Source organism: Theobroma cacao, chromosome 5 (assembly GCF_053813885.1).
Source record: "Theobroma cacao isolate CCN51 chromosome 5, ASM5381388v1, whole genome shotgun sequence".
NCBI lineage: Eukaryota > Viridiplantae > Streptophyta > Magnoliopsida > Malvales > Malvaceae > Theobroma > Theobroma cacao.
The window spans coordinates 33,240,454-33,260,113 of NC_142643.1; the positions used below are offsets into that span (position 1 = coordinate 33,240,454).

The window sequence follows — 19,660 nt, forward strand, 5'->3', positions numbered from 1 at the left end:
GTTTTATGAACACATGCTTGATCAAAGAACAGGCTGAATATATATAGCTTATTGCAATTTCTACTCCATTGAAACTGTCATTTACATTGTTGACATGGTTATAATGTCTACTTGCTTGTTTACATGATGGAGACATGCCCAAAGCTTTAGAGCCCCCACTTAATGCAGGTGCTTATGTTGGAGGCTTTCTTCTCCTGTCAATCAGGCTGCCACTAACAATAAGTTGTGGTGCAGGCCTCTAAAGCATTAGGGATGTCAACGGTCAGATATCTTATAATTTTAAAAATATCTTATAATTTTGAGGTACTCAACTCTAACTCTATAAAAAATCAACTATTCTAACTTTATTAATTACCTGTATAATTTTAAAATTACTATCTTAATTTTATTACATTTTTACTACCCTATAATTACTTTAACTCACTTAAAAACCCGATTAAATTAAAAAATTATTAAAATTTTCTTCATAAAATTTCTCTACGTATCAACTCTAAAAAATTATCTGAAGCAGTCAATAAATTAGTATCATTTTTTAGTAACAGACAACACTAATTGAAGCAGAAAATCTTGTTTGCATAACAATTATTAAGAATGAACCTAGTTTGACAAAATCCTATAGCAAAATCTCAGCTAGGAAGAACAAGGGCGTGGGGCTTCGGGCGACATCAAGGCAGCCGGCAGGGCGTGGCTGTGGTTGGGCAGCTGGGGAGAAAAAAAAGATGAATCAATGAAGGAGCCGAGCGTGGCGTGGTAGGCCAGCAGCTAGGGAAGAACAAGGGCATGGGGCTTGGGGCGACACTGAGGTAGCTGGTAGGGCGTGGCTGTGGCTAGGCGGCTGGAGAGAAAAAAAAGATGAACCGATGAAGGAGCAGAGCTTGGCGTGGTAGGTCGGCAGCTGACGGGCTTGGTGTGGTAGGCCGGTAGCTGGGGTCGGGGAAGAACAACAGAAGAAGGACTCGACTGAAGGAGGCAAGGAGCGGCTACCGATTAGAAGAAAAGAAAGAAAGAAAAAAAGGGGGTTAGGGTGGCTAGGGTTTTTATTTTTTAATCATTTTGTCTTTTTATTAACATCAATTACTATTACATAAACATTTCACATTTGGATTAACGTGAAAAAAAAATATTTTGTTATATAAATTTTATAAGTTTATAAATTATTATTTTTATAATATTAATATAAAATAAAAAATAAATATATATTAAAAATATTATAGTGTATACACAAAATAATAATTATATTTTTTAAAATAAATCTAATTTATATAAAACATAGTTATCAAAAGACCTTATAATTTAATTAATAATCATAATTTTATTGATTATATGAATTTATCCTTAGTTACATGAAATTTAAAAAAATAACTAAGTTTCAAAACTATTCTAATCTCACAACTTCTTTTTAAATAATTAAGTTTATATATTATAAATTTATATAAACAAAAGAATATATATTATTTAGTAATTAATTTATACAATAGTAATTATATTTTTTATAAATAAACATAATATATAATATAAAGCGTATGTGTTAAAAGACATTACAAGTTTTATATTATAAAGTATATATATTAAAAGCATTATAGTATATATACAAAATAGTAATTATATTCTTTATAAATTAATCCAATGTATATAAAGTATAGATATTAAAAGACATTATAATTTAATTAACAATTATAATTTTATTAATTATATGAATTTGCCCTTAGTTACATGAAATTTTAAAAAAATAGTTAAGTTTCAAAACTATTCTAATCTCACAACTTTTTTTTAGATAATTAACTTAATATATTATTTAGTATTTAATTTATACAATAGTAATTATATTCTTTATAAATGAACATAATATATAATATAAAGTGTATGTGTTAAAAGATATTACAAGTTATATACTATAAAAGTATATATATATATATATTGCAATTAATAATTTTATAAGTTACAATATTTATAATATTAACACAAAATAAAAAATAAATATATTTATATTTAAAGTAGATATATTAAAAGTATTATAGTGTACATACAATATAGTTATTATATTAACTTTAAAAAAAATAGTTATTTTATTCTTTATAAATGAACCTAATGTATATAAAGACAGTATGGATATTAAAAGACATTACAATTTAATTAATAATCATAATTTTATTAATTAATTATATGAATTTGCCCTTCGTTACATGAAATTTAAAAAAAATAACTAAATTTCAAAACTATTCTAATTTCACAACTTCTTTTTAGATAATTAACTTCATATATTGTAAATTTATATAAATAAAAGTATATATATTATTTAGTAATTAATTTATATAATAGTAATTATATTCTTTATAAATGAACATAATATATAATAGAAAGTGTATTTGTTAAAAGACATTACAAGTTATAGTAACTATAAAGTGTGTGTATATATATATATATATGTATAGATTACAATTAATAATTCTTTAAGTTATAATTTTTATAATGTTAACACCAAATAAAAAATAAATATATTTATATTATATATACTAAAAGTATTAGTATATATATATAATATAGTAATCATATTTCTTATAATATTACTCAATATATATAATACATATTTAAAAACATTTCAAGTTAATTAATAATCATAGTTTAATGAATTAATTTAATTAACTATATGAGTTTGTCTTTAATTACATGAAATTAACAAAATAGTTAGATTCCAAAACTATTTTAAACTTAGAGACTCTCTTTAAGTATATATATTATAAGTTATAATTTTTGTAATCTTAACCCAAAATAAAAAGAACATACATTTTTATTGAAAATGTATATAATAGTAATTAGATTTTTTTGTAATATGATATGATATTCATATTATTTAAACATAATTAATAATTTAAATTCTTTTTTATTTATGTATATTTATATCATCACATTAGTTATTTAATTAAGTATGTTTTAAATATATTTGTTAATATATAACAAAAGGGGCGGCATGTCAAGATGGTGGAGATGGGGAGGATTCCCTTTCGTGGTTTGGATTTGAGTCCTCTCATTATCAATTTTATTCAACTATTTAAATAATAAAATATATAAAAGAGTATGTGTAATCGACTTCGGTGCGGGTATCCGCGAAATCCAGTTACAAAATAATCGGATTCGGGTAGTGGGTATCCAAAGTGTGATACCAGAACCCGCTCTTAATCCGTTTAAAAGATACCCTAACCTGAAATAACCGGATGCGGTTATAGGGTACCCATTGACATCCCAACAAAGCATGCAAGTGGGACACCAGTCCATTACAGAAATGTTACAGCAAACTTTCCTGGTAGCAGCAGTTGCACACTAAACCAACGGAGGCAGTCCTATCCTTTGGGATTCACCAAGTCCCAACTATTAGTCTTGTTTTGAAGTGAGAGAGAGCTATGATTTTTCATGCAAAACGCATATAAAAAAATCAAACTGATCATTGGAGATTTTAGGAAGAGTGCAGTGCCAAAATTATCCATTCGGAGAGGTGAATGCAAATCCTCTGTTTAGGAATTGTGCCTTGTTTCCTGTCTCATTCACCAACACCATCACATTGTTTTAATTTTTTTTTTAAATTGAATAAAGGTAGATTTAAATTTTCTCTTTAAATGAGAAATTATTTATCAATTAATAAATCAAATTTTTGGATGTTATCACATGTTTAATTAATAAAATTATAAAAAATAACAACACTTATTACGTGCTTTAATTAATAAAATTTAAAAAAAAAAACTTTCAATGTTTTAAGTTACACTATAAACTTTACAGTGTTAAACTGTTCAAAGCACAATAATTCAGTTTTTCCTCGGTTTATTATGACTTGGGAACAAAATTTATGACAATAGGACAATATTCGGCGTTTCATGTCATGCATAACGTTTGACTTTGACTCTATACAAAATTAAGTTGAATTTTGATTTTCAATCACTATAAACTTTTTTTATGAATTGTGTTTAACATGTGAAAAAGAAATAAAAAATTGTAGGAATAATTGTTTTAAAAATTTTTAGAAGAAATATTAGTTTGTGATAATTAAAAAATAAAAAAGAAAATAGTATTCTCATTTTGGCAGTTAAAGTTTTGACCACAATGTCAAACCAAAAAAAAAGAAAAGTTTTAAGTTAAAAGCAGAGCGGTAGGCAATTGCAATACGAAGAGAATCAGATGGAGTTGTGAGCTGTCATAAAAATGCCTTTTCAAAAACGTAAAACGTGGCAACGGGGAGGCCTCTGGACTCTGTTTCCGGTATGCCACAAGCAAAGGGCAGTGGCGTGGCCTTGAGAAGCCAATTTGCATACACAACAAAACTAGGATTATGCTTCTTCCTCCCCTTCACTTCCCCACAGCCCAACCGCAAAGATTTTATGCTTATTTCCATCCTTCACTACTTCTGTGAGTCTCTTTTACACGAATTTATACATGCTTCAATTGTTTTATTTGTATGGGTATATGCAAGACTTTGCTTGGGACTACTATCTGTATTGCTTGCTGGGGTGAGAGTAGGAGATGACAGGTTAGAAGAAAGTTTTTTCTTTTCTTTTCTTTCTTGTTGGGCATAGGCTCTTTGTGTTTGCTAGATGCTCTTGCTGTTTGCTGACAGCCTATCAACATGGGAGAGGAAAGAACTAATTAGGTTCTGCCTTCTGGGTATTTGACTATTTGATATTTCATTATATGGGACCTGGAAACTGAAAGACTATAAAGTTAAAAGTACGAGTGTTCCTAAAATTTGTTTCTTCATTCAAAGTTTGTTGGTTTCTCTGCTTTGACAGCTTGGACTCTAGAGTAGAGTGAGAGTGTTTTTACGGAGAAAAGATGCAACAGATAAGCCTAAGAATCTTGCTGTTTGATTTCTGTGATAATTTGATGAGGAGGAGTTTGTGGTCTTTAGGCTTAAAAGTGAGTTGGGTAATTGCGTTGTTTATTAGAAATTATCTCATTCATTGGCTTGGACTTTTAAGTTTCACTAGCGGTTGTATGTGATTGATTTAAGTTACTGTGTTATCTTAGTGAGTTCCCTTTTTTTAGTTCAATGGGCTCATGTCAATCATATAAATTCACTTGAACTTGTTTGTGGGGTTTAAAAACTCTAACGCCAAGGTTGAGGACAATAATTCTTGTTTATTTTGGTTCATAGATTATTGTAAGACCATTGCACATAAAATCTGTAGTAATAACCTTACTTGTATATCGTAATATTTTTATTTCTTTTCCTTGAATAGTATTAACTTATGTGTTTAGAGAAAGGGTAAAAAGTACTAATGTCTGCAAAATGAACTTGGACAAGAGCTGGACATTAGAATGTCCAAAGGTGGTCTTTTCCAACTTAAAAGCTTTCTTTTGGTTCTTATTGACAGAAAAAAAATGTGTGATTGCTTAGTTCGTTGCTCATGAAGGTGTACTTTAGGGTGTCTTTGGTACATAGGATGATAAAGAGGATAGAATAAGACAAGATAAGAAAGTGGATAGGATTAGATGGTTTTATCCAATGTTTTGTTGGTGTATGCAAGAATAAAGGTCAGATATAACAATTTGTATCATACACCACGTTTGGTTTAATATGGGTAAATTTATGTTAAGATGATATTTTCCTGTCATTGATCAAAATTATAACATTATCCATACCACTATATACTAAAGACAAGTTTTAGATAAATATCTACCTTTTAGGGTGCAATAGGAAATATTGAAGCAATAGTTATTGGTTGATATCCATCCCACGATCGTATGTCATGGGTTTTAAACAATCTTAACCTTTTCAACAAGATCAAGTACTATTCTAGGAGGGTACATCATCCAATTTCCTATGCTGTTCTCCTTTGCAAGTAAATCCCAAACATATGATGATTTTTATACTATCCTCTCTATCACTATTATCTTGTGTGCCAAATACACCTTTAGTTGATGAGAGGGGAAGTAACAAAGGGGAAGATAATAACTAATTGCCTTTTGGAAATAGAAATGTCTCTTATGCAATATTTGGCATCGCATTACTGGACTTTCCCAAGAACTTTACTGCTATTTTTGTTTCATGCAGATCATATTCAGTTTCTTATTGTATTATCTTGATACTTTTGTTTCACCTTTTTTTCCTTTTCTTTTTCCTATCCCCATTTTGCAGGATTGATGTTTCCTGATGATTGGTCATGCAAACACTGTTCTGAAGTGTGGGATTTTTGGACTTTCGAACTTCCACGAACAAGAACAGTTTTTCTTTACACCAGGACAGATATTCTCTTGTTTAGCAATCTCCCTTCACAATCAAGGTCTCACTAGAGACGGTAGGCTTCAAGCTAGAACAAAATCAGGATCAAAGTTACATCAATGCAGTACTTTATATGGTAAAAAACAATTCATCGATAAACTTTTGCATTTCAAAATTTTTTGTTTTAATTTAATGGAAGTAAGATATGATGCTTGATAGTTAAGGCCAGCTGTTAGCTTTTGAAGTCTGGATGATCTACTTCAATTTCTCCAATTTTTTTAACTTAACATGGCATTGGTTCAGATTTGAGGGTAAATTATTAAACTTTCAAGTTTATCATGGTGTTTTTTAGGATTTATGGTCCTCCTGGAATTCATATTGCGTATCTAAATTTAAGGATTCATTTGAAAATTTTTGTATAGCTTCATAATTTGATTGCATAGGCTGTTGACGTAGATAGACTGTCTTAGCGAAACCTGTTTTAACACAATGGAAGAAGCTTCGGAAACTTAAAATTCATTTGATAATTCTGTATAGCTTCATGACTTGATTGCGTAATATATGGTCATAAACTTCACAGTTTATATGAAACAGAATAAATGAGTGGAAGTTCATTTTTTTTTTTTTTTGGAAAGGTTAGTGGAAGTTCATTACATACTGGAATGTGATACAATCTGTGTTTCAGGGGACATAGCTTTTCAGTGGTGAAATGCATGTTGACATGGGCTGAAACAAACATCTATGTCAGCAAGTGTCCGTATAGTACAGTTGATTTGTAGCCTTTTTCAGACCAAAGATATATGACTTCAAATCTGACCACATCAAACCAGTCCAAGGGTAGTTGATAAAGTGTAAAAAAGGCATCTAATTAAGGATGACTGCTAAAAGAAAAAGTATAAAACTATCAATGAAAAGTAATGTGGGAAGATGATTCAAATTGAAGAATTAAATTATTAAGGGGCTAATTATCAGTTTGGTACATTTTATGAAGTCAAGTGTGGTTGTTTGATATATTTAGGGTTTTTTTTGGTCAATTTGGTTATTTGCATAGTAATTTGTCTTAACTTGTTTGCCAAGTACTGGAGTTAGGGAAGTAGTCTATGAATACCTGTATTATTTTCAGTACAAAATAGTTCATTTTAATGATGAAGTGGGTATTGGGGAGACTGATTATCAATCTTTCCTTTTCTTTGCTGTGTGTATATGGGCAGACAGGTTCTCCTGTCTTTTTTTTTTTTTTTTGTTTTTATGTTCTGTGCTAGATGTCTCACCCTGTCTAAAAAACCTAGAATACAGTCAATGATATGTACATCACTCATCTTTTTTTACTGCTGTCTATGGGAATCTCCTCTGCATAATGCTAGTTGTGGTTTTGCTCAATTCTGAATGTATGAACCCCTTTTATCATGCATTTGGAAATTATGTTGTGAACAATCACTGTATACAAAATGCTCAATTGGAGATGCTTATTTTCTAGGATTTGACTTCCCTGGTACTTTAAATTGTCTGTATACAAAATGCTCAATTGGAGATGCTTATTTTCTAGGATTTGACTTCCCTGGTACTTTAAATTGTTCTCCTTTTTCGTGAGAGAGGGGGGAGAAGATGGATTTTCCTGTTGCTCCTGTCCTATAATGAAATATTTTTCTTCCGAATCTATGAAATTACTGTTTTTGGCATTGGTGACAGACAATTGGTCTGAGCTTTTGGTTTCATAATCTTTTGGAACTCAGTAATAAGTAATCAATTAATCCCTTATTTAAATTGATTCCTGGTGCAAGAGGATTAACTTTTAGCCTTTCCATTCCCTTCCCTTCCTCCCTTATTTTTAGGCTTTAGGTACTCAAATATGTCATCCCAAGTCCTGGAGAACATGGGGAGCAATGAGGTCATTAGAGATTACTTGGAGGATGTGCCTCTTTCATTTTCATATGAACCTGCCATGGATGCACTTTCCTCCCTCATCACACGCCAGAAACGTGGAGAACGATCAAATGTGATGGGTAAATATGGAAAATTGGACAGGATGCTGATGTATCTTAAGGTGACACTTTTACTATCTTGTCATCTTGTTGGAAATTTTCGAACTGCATATCATTGAGAAACTATATAGTAAGCACTGTTCACACAACAATATTCTTAATTCATGAGAGATACTTGATTACTCATGAGTTTTATGGAAATGGAACTAAGTGCAGTCAGTTCATCACTTTTGATTGGTTACTCTGCATCTATCTTTATGTAGTAGTCATTAATGATGTTCTCTTCTGTTACAATGTTATCCTTCAGACTATGATTCAGAAAGCTTTAACCTCAAAGTTCATTGATTGGGTTTTTCTGGTTGGGTGATAGACTTCATCCACCATTGTTTACTGCAGTTTGACAGCGTCCATAGTTTCTAGTAAACTTTTTAAAAAATTGAAAGATTCTTTTGCCTAAAATGGCATTTTAACATTGATTGATTTGGTATCTATACTTTCTGTGTTGTCATTGGAGTCTATACTTTCCAAAGGAAAGCTGTATATGGCAGGACCAGGACCTTTTGCAAACTTGTGAACAGCCAATGTAGTGAATTATATGTTTGTAGCATCTAAGCAATATGTCTGCAACTACTTTTTCTTTTGTGGATGCATGCAAGAAATAACTTCAATCAGTTGCTAGTTGCACTTCTATTTCACATCTCTATTTGCTTGAAATCACAGTGATGCGAAACCATGGTAAAAATCATCTGCAAAAATAGCCTTAGGATATATATGCTTGATCGGTTTTTCCTAGTGTCCAAGTTGTTGAATATGTGCTAGCATATGAGGTGTTTTCGAAGCCAAAAATGAGCACATTTTAATCTTCTAGTCCCTCCCTTCCTCGTTTTTCTCGTTCTTCTGTATCAAGTTATGTTCAGCGCTCCTTACTATTGTCACATTTGGGTTGTTAATGTACCTTTATAAGTTTCCAGGACTTGTGTGTGAACGAAATTTGATAAAGCTAGCTGTGTAGAAATTAGGGGCATATACCCTAAATCTAGTGATAGCTGTTTCTTTTCATTACCAGATGTATTTTGCCCTTTGATGTTTGTTAGTTTTTTAAGCATACATATTTTGCAAACAGTTGTATCATATTAAATGCCTTCATGACCTTCTTCAGATATTAAAACAAATATAATTGTGCATTATGCCTCATCAATTGTTTCTTTCTCTCCATTCCCTCCTCTCCTCATTCATTTTCCCATGATATTCTATAAAGACTGAAAGAATGCTTGTCTCTGACAGATACTAGGCCTTGAAGAACAAGTAGCCGGCCTGAAAATTATCCATGTTGCAGGAACTAAAGGAAAGGTACTTTCTCAGTTTGACCATCTTAACACGTTTTCTAAATAATATTTACCAACCTTTTTTTTTTTTAACAATTACGTTGTAAATATGGTGAACAAAATTGTCCTTTCTTCACAAGGTCCATAAATCCGAGATCTTGAGCGTGAATGTATGAACAGATTTGTAATTTTAGCGTGGATAAAGGTGTATTTGAGATTGCAAAAAAGAAGGGAAGGTATTAATTTCCCGTTGAACTGGTTTTTGTAAACTTACATTGTAGCAGATGCATGACTTTAATATTATTAAATGCAATAATAATAAAGTATTGAAGGACAGGCTTTCTATTCTAAATTTGCCTTTTTTTTGGATGCATATCTCAAGGGTTCAACATGTACATTCTGTGAAGCTATTCTACGTGAGAGTGGCTTTCGAACTGGATTGTTCACATCTCCTCATTTAATTGATGTCAGAGAAAGATTTCGTTTAGATGGGTTAGTGTATCATCTTCTTTCACCTATGTGGCTAATCTGTTCTCTTCTAGGTACTAGTCATGTACTGTCATAAAAAAAAGGTTATGCACAGATAACCAAGAGATTAAATTGCTTTCATTCGATTTGAACCTGTTTGGTCCAGCTGGAGCTTTTATAAGAATTGTTGTTCAAGTAGAGCTATTCTAAAAGTTCTCTAAAGAAAAGCTAAAATAAGATTGGGCAAATTTAATAAAGGAACGTTTGTAGGATGTAAAAAATTATTTGATAATATATTAATTTATTTTTATTGAAGAAAAAAATAAAAAACTCAACTTTGTTAGACAAAATCATTAGTGTTAGAATGAAATAACTCAATAAGTAAAATAAAATAAAATAATTTTTATTAATTAAGAATCAAGAGATAAAATTGAGCCAAATAAAAAGGATGAATGTGAAAAATATAATTCTCCTTATAATTTTATGAATTATTGAAAGGTAAAGTGAGAATATAGAGAAACCTCATTTTGTTACTACACAGTAGCTCCTTTTGAAGAAGTTTTGATTTGTAACTTCGTTTAAAAGCTGAATGGGGTTTCCCGCATAAGCTACAAAGTATAAAATTTTGAGAGCCAAACACCTTGCTTCTGCTTCTGCAGTAGAAAAGCTCTTCCATAAGCTGGCCCAAACACTCACTTTGTATCTTTTGGCCATTTAACTGGGTGGATCTTAAGAGTTAATGGAACAGTGATAATAATTGAAATATGGTACAAAGTGCAATATGATAAAAGAATACATGTTCATATGTAAGTGGGGATGAAACAACGATATATGTCAAGATAGATTTTTGGTAATTATATAATAAAAGATTTAACCATTTACAAATGAATTCATAAAAATGTTAAAGGTGGAATCTATTGAGAACAAACTTAATGGGCTTAACATGGTTTGTCTTATGTAATACTGAATGATTTCTGCAGTAATAAGGCAGACGATTTTATGCACGTTCAAAGGATGTGAAAAGTATTCTGTGGCAACTAGTGAAAGAGGCTCTTATCTGACGGCGTCAATCTATTTGGATTTGCAGCTTAGTTGAGTTGAGAGTTCTGTAACGATTCATAAGCAAATAATAGAGGCAACTATAAGAACTAGTCTTTGCTGTACATTGGAGTTATTCCATCGATGTGAAGCAAATTCAAGCCCAATGTTCATAATTCAGATATAAACATATGTGTATATTTATCAAAAATCATTAGGATGGTTGATGGGAGCCCCTATGGCATCATGCTATTCATTGGTTTTCATTACCTTGGTTATCCAGGTTGGAGATATCAGAAGAAAAGTTTCTGCAATATTTTTGGAATTGTTGGCATATATTGAAGGTAAAATTGTTCACAGTGGTTTGAAGGCACCTTAATCTATATTTATGCTTATCTTTCAATTTCTTGGATGGTCTCATGGAAATTATTTTTCTCTATTTATGGGTGGTTTTCTCTATTTAGATCCTGTCTAGATGAGTTTCCATCCTTTAAAAGAAATCACAGGAAGAGAGAGAGAGAGAGCACAATTCGTGGTGTTATTAAGCCTCCTATTTAAGTTTTCTCTTTATAGTAAATCTCTGTGCCTGTTCCCTCTTTATCCTTTTTTGTTATGTCAGTCATGAGGCGTCACTTGTTTTCCTTATTTGATGTTGTTGCACTTGGAAGTACGTTATTTACCAGGATAAACAATGTTTTCCCTGATTAGTTTTTTAAATTGGAGAAGAAATTGGCCTTAGACAAAAGGATAAATTAATAACATAATGCCTAGAAGCAAAAGAATTGGAATTAAAATAATGATTATTGTTTGAATTTCAACATACTTGTAAACGTTAAGGCTTTTAAAATTAACTTGTCATTTATAATTTAACTTGCTTTTGCATCAGCTTTTTGGTATTTGAAATTCAACTACCTTTAGTTTCCAGTTCTTATTGATTATATTAGGAAGCAATCAATTCCTTTCCTTCTCAACTGTTAATAACTTCTTTAATTTCATGTCTATTGCTTAAATGATTTGTCCATTCTCAGTCCAGCTATTGGGAGAATATATATATCAATGGTGATAGATGATGCTTGTTCTTAGCAAATTAATACATCATAATATGACCTGCGCTGAATAATTCATACATGCTAGACTTCCCTTTGGCTCATTGTCAATGGTAATTTATTGCGTTTGACTGCTCTGGAAGCCAGTATACTGGCATTTTATATTCTGGAATTTCTTTGCAGGAAAATATTACAGATGCTCTACCAATGCCTCCACTGTTTCAGTTCCTTACTGTTTTAGCATTCAAAATATTTGTATGTGAACAGGTTTGTTGTGCATTCTTTATTTCCCATTAAATCTTGTTAAGAGACCTCAGTTCCTGTATTGGAATCAATGAACATCAATGGTTAGTTCTACATTAGTATTTATATGTACTCATTTAAGTGTATATCATTAAGAATAAAATGTTTATGTTTTCATGAATTATATATTCAGGGGCAAATAGAAGAAATACTCCTTTCTTAGGTCTAACATGCATCCTTGTTAGGTCATTTAGTAGCTGAATTTCCTGGTGTGGGGTCTCTTGCTAGTGCTTCCTTAAGATTTAAATCTCTTTTGGAAAACCTTCCTATTCCATGGATGAATCTGCTGTGGTTCAATTTATTCAGCATTTATAGAGATTCATTCCAATAATTGGAAAACATATGTTTCATCTTTAAAACTCTGCAGCATGCTTTATGCAGTAGATTAATGCTTCCATAGCATTTTCAAAACTAGCATTATCTGATGTTGTTGGTGATCCCACTGTTGTCTTCTCTCTTCTATGTCACTCCAACATCCTAATAGGCCTACAAGTTGACATTCAGATAGGTCTACTATAAACCCTTTATGTTGTCATCTATCACCTGCAGATACATTCAGACTAAATTTTTGGTACTTAATGTTATTGATTTTAATTTTTCTTTATTGTTTTCCCCTTTTAGTTACTTTGCGATGGTTTTTTCAATGCGATTTTTCTTAGGTGGATGTTGCGATTATTGAAGTTGGACTGGGAGGAACCAGAGATTCAACAAATGTGGTAATTATCTCTGCAAAGAATTGGCGAAGTTTTTTATTCTTTTTTGTTATTTTGGAGTTGCTCCAAATATTGAACTCATTTGCTCCTGCTGGTTTTACAAATTATAAAGTAAATAAAAATGGAAAAGCAAAACAGGAAAGATAAACTTCTTTTCTGCATTATGTTTTCAGATATTTTGAAAAATTATAAATTCAATTTAAAGAATGAAATCAATGACTTTGTAATTCTTTTATCAAATTATGCAGATTAAACAACCTGTTGTCTGTGGCATTACTTCTCTGGGGATGGATCACATGGAGACATTGGGTACATTTTTTCTGATATTACTATTTCCGTCAGGAAGTTCCTACAAATTTGTAGATAGATTCAATTTAAACTTGATGCATAGTCATGAGAAATTTATTTTATTCTTCTGGGAAAGGGCTTTACATATGTCACTGTAATCTCTTAGCACCAAAACTTGTGTCAAATTTCCTCCTACTTTGTCAGAATATCAACTTTTGTGCATTTCATTCGAGGTAACAAACAAATTGGGATGAGAGAAAAAACAAGTATTTTGCTGCTTACTTCAGGGTAATGATTATGGTGGCACGCAGGAAATACCCTGGGTCAGATTGCTCTACACAAGGCTGGAATTTTTAAGGTATGAAACTCAAACTAGCCAAAAACAGTTTTCTACAAATTTGTTATTGAAACTCTGTTTCAATTATTTAAATTCAAATTTTTCTTTTAAGTATTTTCTAAATTACATTGATGTCTTCTCTCCCTTGAAGCATCAAATTCCTGCATTCACGGTTCCCCAACTTTCTGAAGCAATGGAGGTTCTTCAGGAGAGGGCTCATGAACTGATGGTATTATATTTACTAGTTATATCATTTTGAACAATATCTTGCCAGTTTCTTGTTTGTAACTTATGTCAGGATGAAATTACTTTTTCTTGTCCTGATCTCAATGGCTAAAACTATAAATATTTGACCTCTGATTTTTTATTGTTATATCTGTAGACCAGATGCTTAGCTTTTGTGGTTGCAGGGTAATAATAATTACTTATTACAATCATAGAAATTGCTGAAATAATGATCCATTCAACAAAAGGCTATAACTTAGCATCCAGCTACTTTAATTCACTTTGATTATCAACAAAAAGGGACATTATGATTTCTTTCTTATATCCTCAAAATATGCCTAGATAGATCACAGTGGGGAGTAGTTAATTGAATTATTGTTATGAGGATAATTGATCATCTACACGTGGTCTTCTCCCTGTTATGTTCATGTGCAGATGCAGAAAGACTTGTTAATTAGTTTCAGCACTACTTATTACTTTCTCTCTGTTAAATAAAACCGCAGGTTCCTTTAAACGTAGCTGCACCTCTTGATAGTAAAAATTTGAAAGGAGTAAAAATTAGCTTGTCTGGTGATCATCAGCTCATTAATGCTGGTCTTGCTGTTTCACTTTGCAAATGTTGGCTTCAGAGAACAGGAAACTGGGAAAAGATATTACACAATGTTGGTTCTACTCCATCTGCACTTTTTATTTTGCTCATTTCATCTACACTTACTATATCATTCTTTAAGTAGTATGTGGCTTATTAACTTATTAAACTGTTTTTCATCATGAGAGACCATGGAAATTTTCTTTATCTGTAGAACATATAACTTGGATTGTCTGTGTGTGGATGTGAGGGAGATTAAGGCTTTAAGAAGAAAGTAATTTCTTTTGCAATTAGTTTCCATTGTCTATCTGTCCGTCTGTCTCTCTCTGAGCATTAACTGCAAGACTTTGTGGACTTAAAAAACAGGACAGTCAGGAAACTGATATTCCAGAAGCATTTTGTAGAGGTCTTTCAACCGCGTGTCTTTCTGGGAGGGCTGAAATTGTTTATGATAAGTTTTCAAAATACTATAATTCATCAGCAACGGATGAGAATTCCTGTGGAAATCTCATTTTTTATTTGGATGGAGCTCATAGTCCTGAGAGCATGGAGGCCTGTGCCAGATGGTTTTCTAGTGTTGCAAAAGGGAATGGGAAGGTGTCACCTCTATCATTATCTGCTTTGAGAAATTTTGGGAATGGTTGTGCTAGACATATAAAGGACAAGGTTGAGGAGTCTCATGTAATTTCAAAGCAGGTAAAATGTGTAAAAAGCATTAATATCTATTTCCATTTTGTACATTTGTGAGTTTTTCCTGGATATATTATGTAGAATGCATGGTATTTGGCTCTCTGTATGCATCAATAAATGTTCATATATCCTTAACATAGGTCAGGTCAGCTAGAATAATGGCACTCACTTAAATGTTTAAACCTTGTTACAGATTCTCTTGTTCAACTGCATGGAGGTGAGAGACCCTCAAGTTTTGCTTACTCATCTTGTTAATGCTTGCTCTTCCTCAGGTAGAGCTTCTTTGAACTCAAAAACATTAATAACAATGTGATTCTAATTTCTCGCAGAAATTATAAGTTTTTGTGTTTTATCGGTAGGAATCAAGTTACAAGTACTGTGAGGCTCTATTCCTATATTTGTATTCAACATGGTGCAGCATCAGCTGGATTATTTTTGTTCTATCATTTTTTGCTTTATTCTCTCTCTCTCTCTCTCACTACTCAACTTCTGTAAGACTAAATAATGGGAAATTTCTTTCTCAGATTAAATATGCCCTTCTGCATCTTTAGTTCACTTCAACCAGATTAATACTATAGGGCCATTGCTTTTTCACAAATGCCCAGATTATCACAATCAATGTTCTCTCATTTCTTCCTAAGTATACATACTATTTATCACTCTCAGATCAATTAATAAAAGTGAATAGTCTTTGGGTAAAATTCATTGGGTGTTCTAGTTCTTTTTAGTCATAAATATGCTTCATTCTGGACTATAGTGCTCCATTGTGATGATGCAAATGCTTTCACTTTATTCTTGTCTGTTAAAGAGTTTCTGAAAGATATAACACTGACAATGTTCTGAGCTGCCAATTTGGAATTGTGTTAGAGAGGTTGCCTCCTAGAGACTTGGGATTTTTATTTTTTTTTTGCTGAGCTATTATCCCTAGGAAAGAAGCTTTGCTATTGTTGTGTGAAAACTTATTACACTTATCTCTCTGCGTCTTGTTACGCTACCTAAAGCAATATTACTGCAGTTAATCTTCATTTGTGTGTGCATGTTTTCTGTTGTCTATATCTGTGGTAATGGGACTTATAATACTGACATCATCAGGATTTTGGCATTATGTTGCTCAGGCACACATTTGTCCAAAGCACTTTTTGTTCCAAACATGTCAAAATATAATAAGGTTACTTCTGGCACCTCAATTACTGCTTCAGATAGCACAAGCGGGGACTTTTCATGGCAGTTTAGCCTCCAGAGGATTTGGGAAAAGGTTATCCATGGGCCAGGTATTCTTTATTTTTCATAATATATCTTATGGCATTTAGTGGTGCGATTGAGTTGCACTTTGGAATTTTCTTTCTTGGCTTGTTTCATTTTTAGTCAAGCTTGAAGTTCATGCAAGCCTGGACACCACAAGCTCATGCTCTGATGAGTAGGCCTGCTTTGTTGACAAGCTGGTTCAAGCTCCATTTAGCTCAAAATAATATACTATTTTAATTAAATATTTATCTAATAATTTTGAGAGAAATATAATATCAACATACCATTTATATTTTCAAAAATAGAAACAATATTTATATTTTTTAAAAATAAGAATGATTAAAATATTTAATATTCATTTTGATCCAAGCTTTTTCTAAATGGCCTGGAATCAGCTCGGCTCATTTGCACCCCAAAATTTAAAAACCTATTGTCTTAATTTTCTTTTGCCAGTTCCGGTTTTTATTGAGTTTGTGCCCACCACCCTGTTTCACTAAAAGGTACATTTGTTATCATCATTTTTTACCTACCATAGGGGAAAATTAGCAGTTAAATAGGATTGTTGTTAAACTTATGGTGTAAATTTTCCAACAATAATATATATCATTTAAGATTTGCAAATGGCTGATGCAGTGCATACAGGTCCAACTCTACAACAAAGCAAATTTTTATTAGTTAGGTTGTTAAAAGTATGCCCAGAACTAGGAATCCAGTGATGAGTAGCTCTTTAGTTACATTGTTTTATCGCAAGATGTTGTGGATATACTAGTTTTATTGGGTTTTTTGCTAAGGTTTTAATGGTGTTCAAAATTTCAATTGTTTTTCAAGTAGGAAGCTGATGTTTACTATGTTTACTGAAACATAGTTGTCTTGAGCTCTCATTATGAACCTTTAGTTGTTACCCTAAAGAGAACACAAGGACGATGAGGGGTCAACAAATGATTTGGATTTCAGTAAATAAAGATGCTGAATTAGCAATGGGTTTGATTGAAGTATAGCTTTCTTTCACCCCTATTGTCTATGGTTATGGCTTTAACTATCAAAATTATTTGAGGCCACTACGTCATGAATAGGAGTAGAGAGCAATTCTCTGGGTTTAGGGAACAACTTGGAAAGCTTTCCTGGTACCCAGGTTATGGCATATGTGATTTGTGTAATCAGAAAGATAAGTTCATGAAGATGATATTTTAACTGAATTTACTGTTTAAGGCCCAAGTCCAATCATAAGGCATTTGATTGTACTGTAATGCATTTTAGATGACAGTGATTTAATTAACTCCTGCTGTTTATATTGGGCTACAAACAGATCCTGTGCTTGACAGAAGCACCATGATGAACCGCACAGTGAGCTTACCATCACTTGAGTTCCTTTATGAGGATGCATTTCATTGCAGTGCTGCAGATCAACATTTAGCTTGCAGTGCTGTGATGCCTTCATTGCCACAGACAATAAAATGGTTGAGGGATTGTGTTAAAGAAAAACCTTCTGTCAGAGTTCAGGTGAGAATTTTATCTTAAGCTTCAAAAGCATTGATATCTTCACTTCTCTTAGCTATTCTTTTTCTAACTCTGCCTTAAATGGTTTAGACATTTGCACTAACTCAGACACTGTATATTCTCCTTGTGAACTCAGGTTCTTGTGACTGGTTCACTGCATCTGGTCGGTGATGTGCTGAAGCTCTTGAGGAGATGATTTAACTTAAAGAGGATATGGATCGTAGGGGGCTTCCACAAAAGTACTTTCACATGATTTCCTTAATCAAATTTTAGGTTCTAACCAAATGGAAGAAGATACACAGATGCCTATGCTTACAAACACATATAACTGATTGAGATTCAGAGTTGATTTTGATCACACAGCTGCGACACCTGTGAGTTATTGTGCCAGGTGATACTTGGGTACTAATAATGCTTCCTTTTCCTGTAAGCTTATTGTGTGATTTATTTTGTATTTTATAAAAACACCTAGTGTTGTATAACTAATCCATTGTTTACAAAAAAGGAAACCTTTATTTTTCGCATTTATAGATTCAAGTGCTATCATAATTCAATTGTGTCTGATACGCCCTTAGTAACCAGATTGTATATAATTCAAGGCATTCCAAGAAAAATAGTGTATCCCGTCTATAACATTGTGCACAAGTAGGGAACAGTTTTACTTGATCCATGGGTCTTTATTCTGGTGGATGGAAGATATGCCAAGTGTAGAGAGAGAGGCCTAAATGCAGAGCCTTCTTGATTCTGATTTTCATTCTTGAGTATAAAAGCAAAGCATTCCATTTTGTAACATTATTGCTTGGGAGCAAGAAGAAATTGGAAAAGCTTGAGAAATTTCCTCTTGAATGGGGAAAAATGAATGAAAGAACTACAGGTAATAACTTAAAGAGGATGAATGTAGGTTCAGTGTAACTTTATGCTGGTTTTGTAGACTCCTGAGATGAGAACTTAAGAGGCAAGAAAGTCAAGGCCAATGGTTGAGTCCTATTACTGACACTTTAAAAGGTGGCTTTTAAACACTGCCCAAAGCAACTAAAACAAAGCCGATGTATAGTGTCTAGCCCAAGATGTGAAGCAATTAGATGAGGTGCACATGAAGGGTTTTAGGCCTTTCCTCCCTTTTCAGCATGGAATGGATAGTGGATGATGCCAACCATGCACCGACACTCCCTTCTGTAAGCTCACAGGAATGTGCAAGCACCATCCCACTATCTAAAGTGCACAGCTACTATTACTTCTTCATCACATTTTCCTTTTCTTCCTCCTCTCTCAAACTTTTACCTTTAAGGGGAAAACAAACTTTATTTCCACTAACACCTGAAAGCCGCTTCTCAAGTTTATTCTCTTTATTGACTTGATTTTATTGAACTTAAATTATCCCATTTTTTCTGTTTTTTTTTTTTAAAAAAATAAATTAAAAAAAGCAAGGTTTCTTTTGTCAATTAATATATTAGTGTTGACATAATGGTAGTTCATGTTATGGGACTATCCTTTTTGAGTGATTGGAGACAAGTTGTTTGTTTGGCAAATCATTAAAAGGTTGGTTTTCCAAAGAAGAGCATGCTTCAATAATTAGAGAAGATAAGGTTTGATCCAATCATACTTTATTTTGCCTTACATTCAAACAAATGAAATGATAACCATTTCTATAAGTGGGATACAAAGCTTCAGATTCCTGGTGGTTCCTGCTCCTTCAGATAATGGTG

The 19,660-nt window shown here is 32.3% G+C and overlaps 1 protein-coding gene across 7 annotated transcripts; it reads left to right on the forward strand.

Annotated features, from left to right (window-relative positions):
• Positions 1 to 4,157: 4,157 nt before the first annotated feature.
• Positions 4,158 to 18,478, forward strand: DFC (DHFS-FPGS homolog C). 7 transcript variants are annotated; one of them, XR_016026314.1, is made up of 17 exons: positions 4,158 to 4,395; positions 6,125 to 6,344; positions 8,041 to 8,252; positions 9,475 to 9,540; positions 9,898 to 10,007; positions 11,305 to 11,365; positions 12,251 to 12,334; positions 13,030 to 13,086; positions 13,332 to 13,392; positions 13,683 to 13,729; positions 13,860 to 13,937; positions 14,437 to 14,595; positions 14,889 to 15,218; positions 15,406 to 15,484; positions 16,305 to 16,483; positions 17,764 to 17,957; positions 18,091 to 18,478. XR_016026314.1 is itself a non-coding variant. In XM_018121756.2 (17 exons), the coding sequence occupies exons 2-17, from the start codon at positions 6,140 to 6,142 to the stop codon at positions 18,148 to 18,150; spliced, it is 1,959 nt and encodes a 652-aa protein (XP_017977245.2). In that variant the 5' UTR covers positions 4,161 to 4,395; positions 6,125 to 6,139; the 3' UTR covers positions 18,151 to 18,478. The 7 variants fall into 7 exon arrangements, 5 of the variants coding, with proteins under 5 accessions (XP_017977245.2, XP_017977247.2, XP_017977248.2 ...); XR_016026315.1 differs by having other exon boundaries at positions 15,406 to 15,429; positions 16,328 to 16,483; XM_018121756.2 differs by having other exon boundaries at positions 4,161 to 4,395; positions 16,328 to 16,483.
• The last annotated feature ends 1,182 nt before the right edge of the window (positions 18,479 to 19,660 follow it).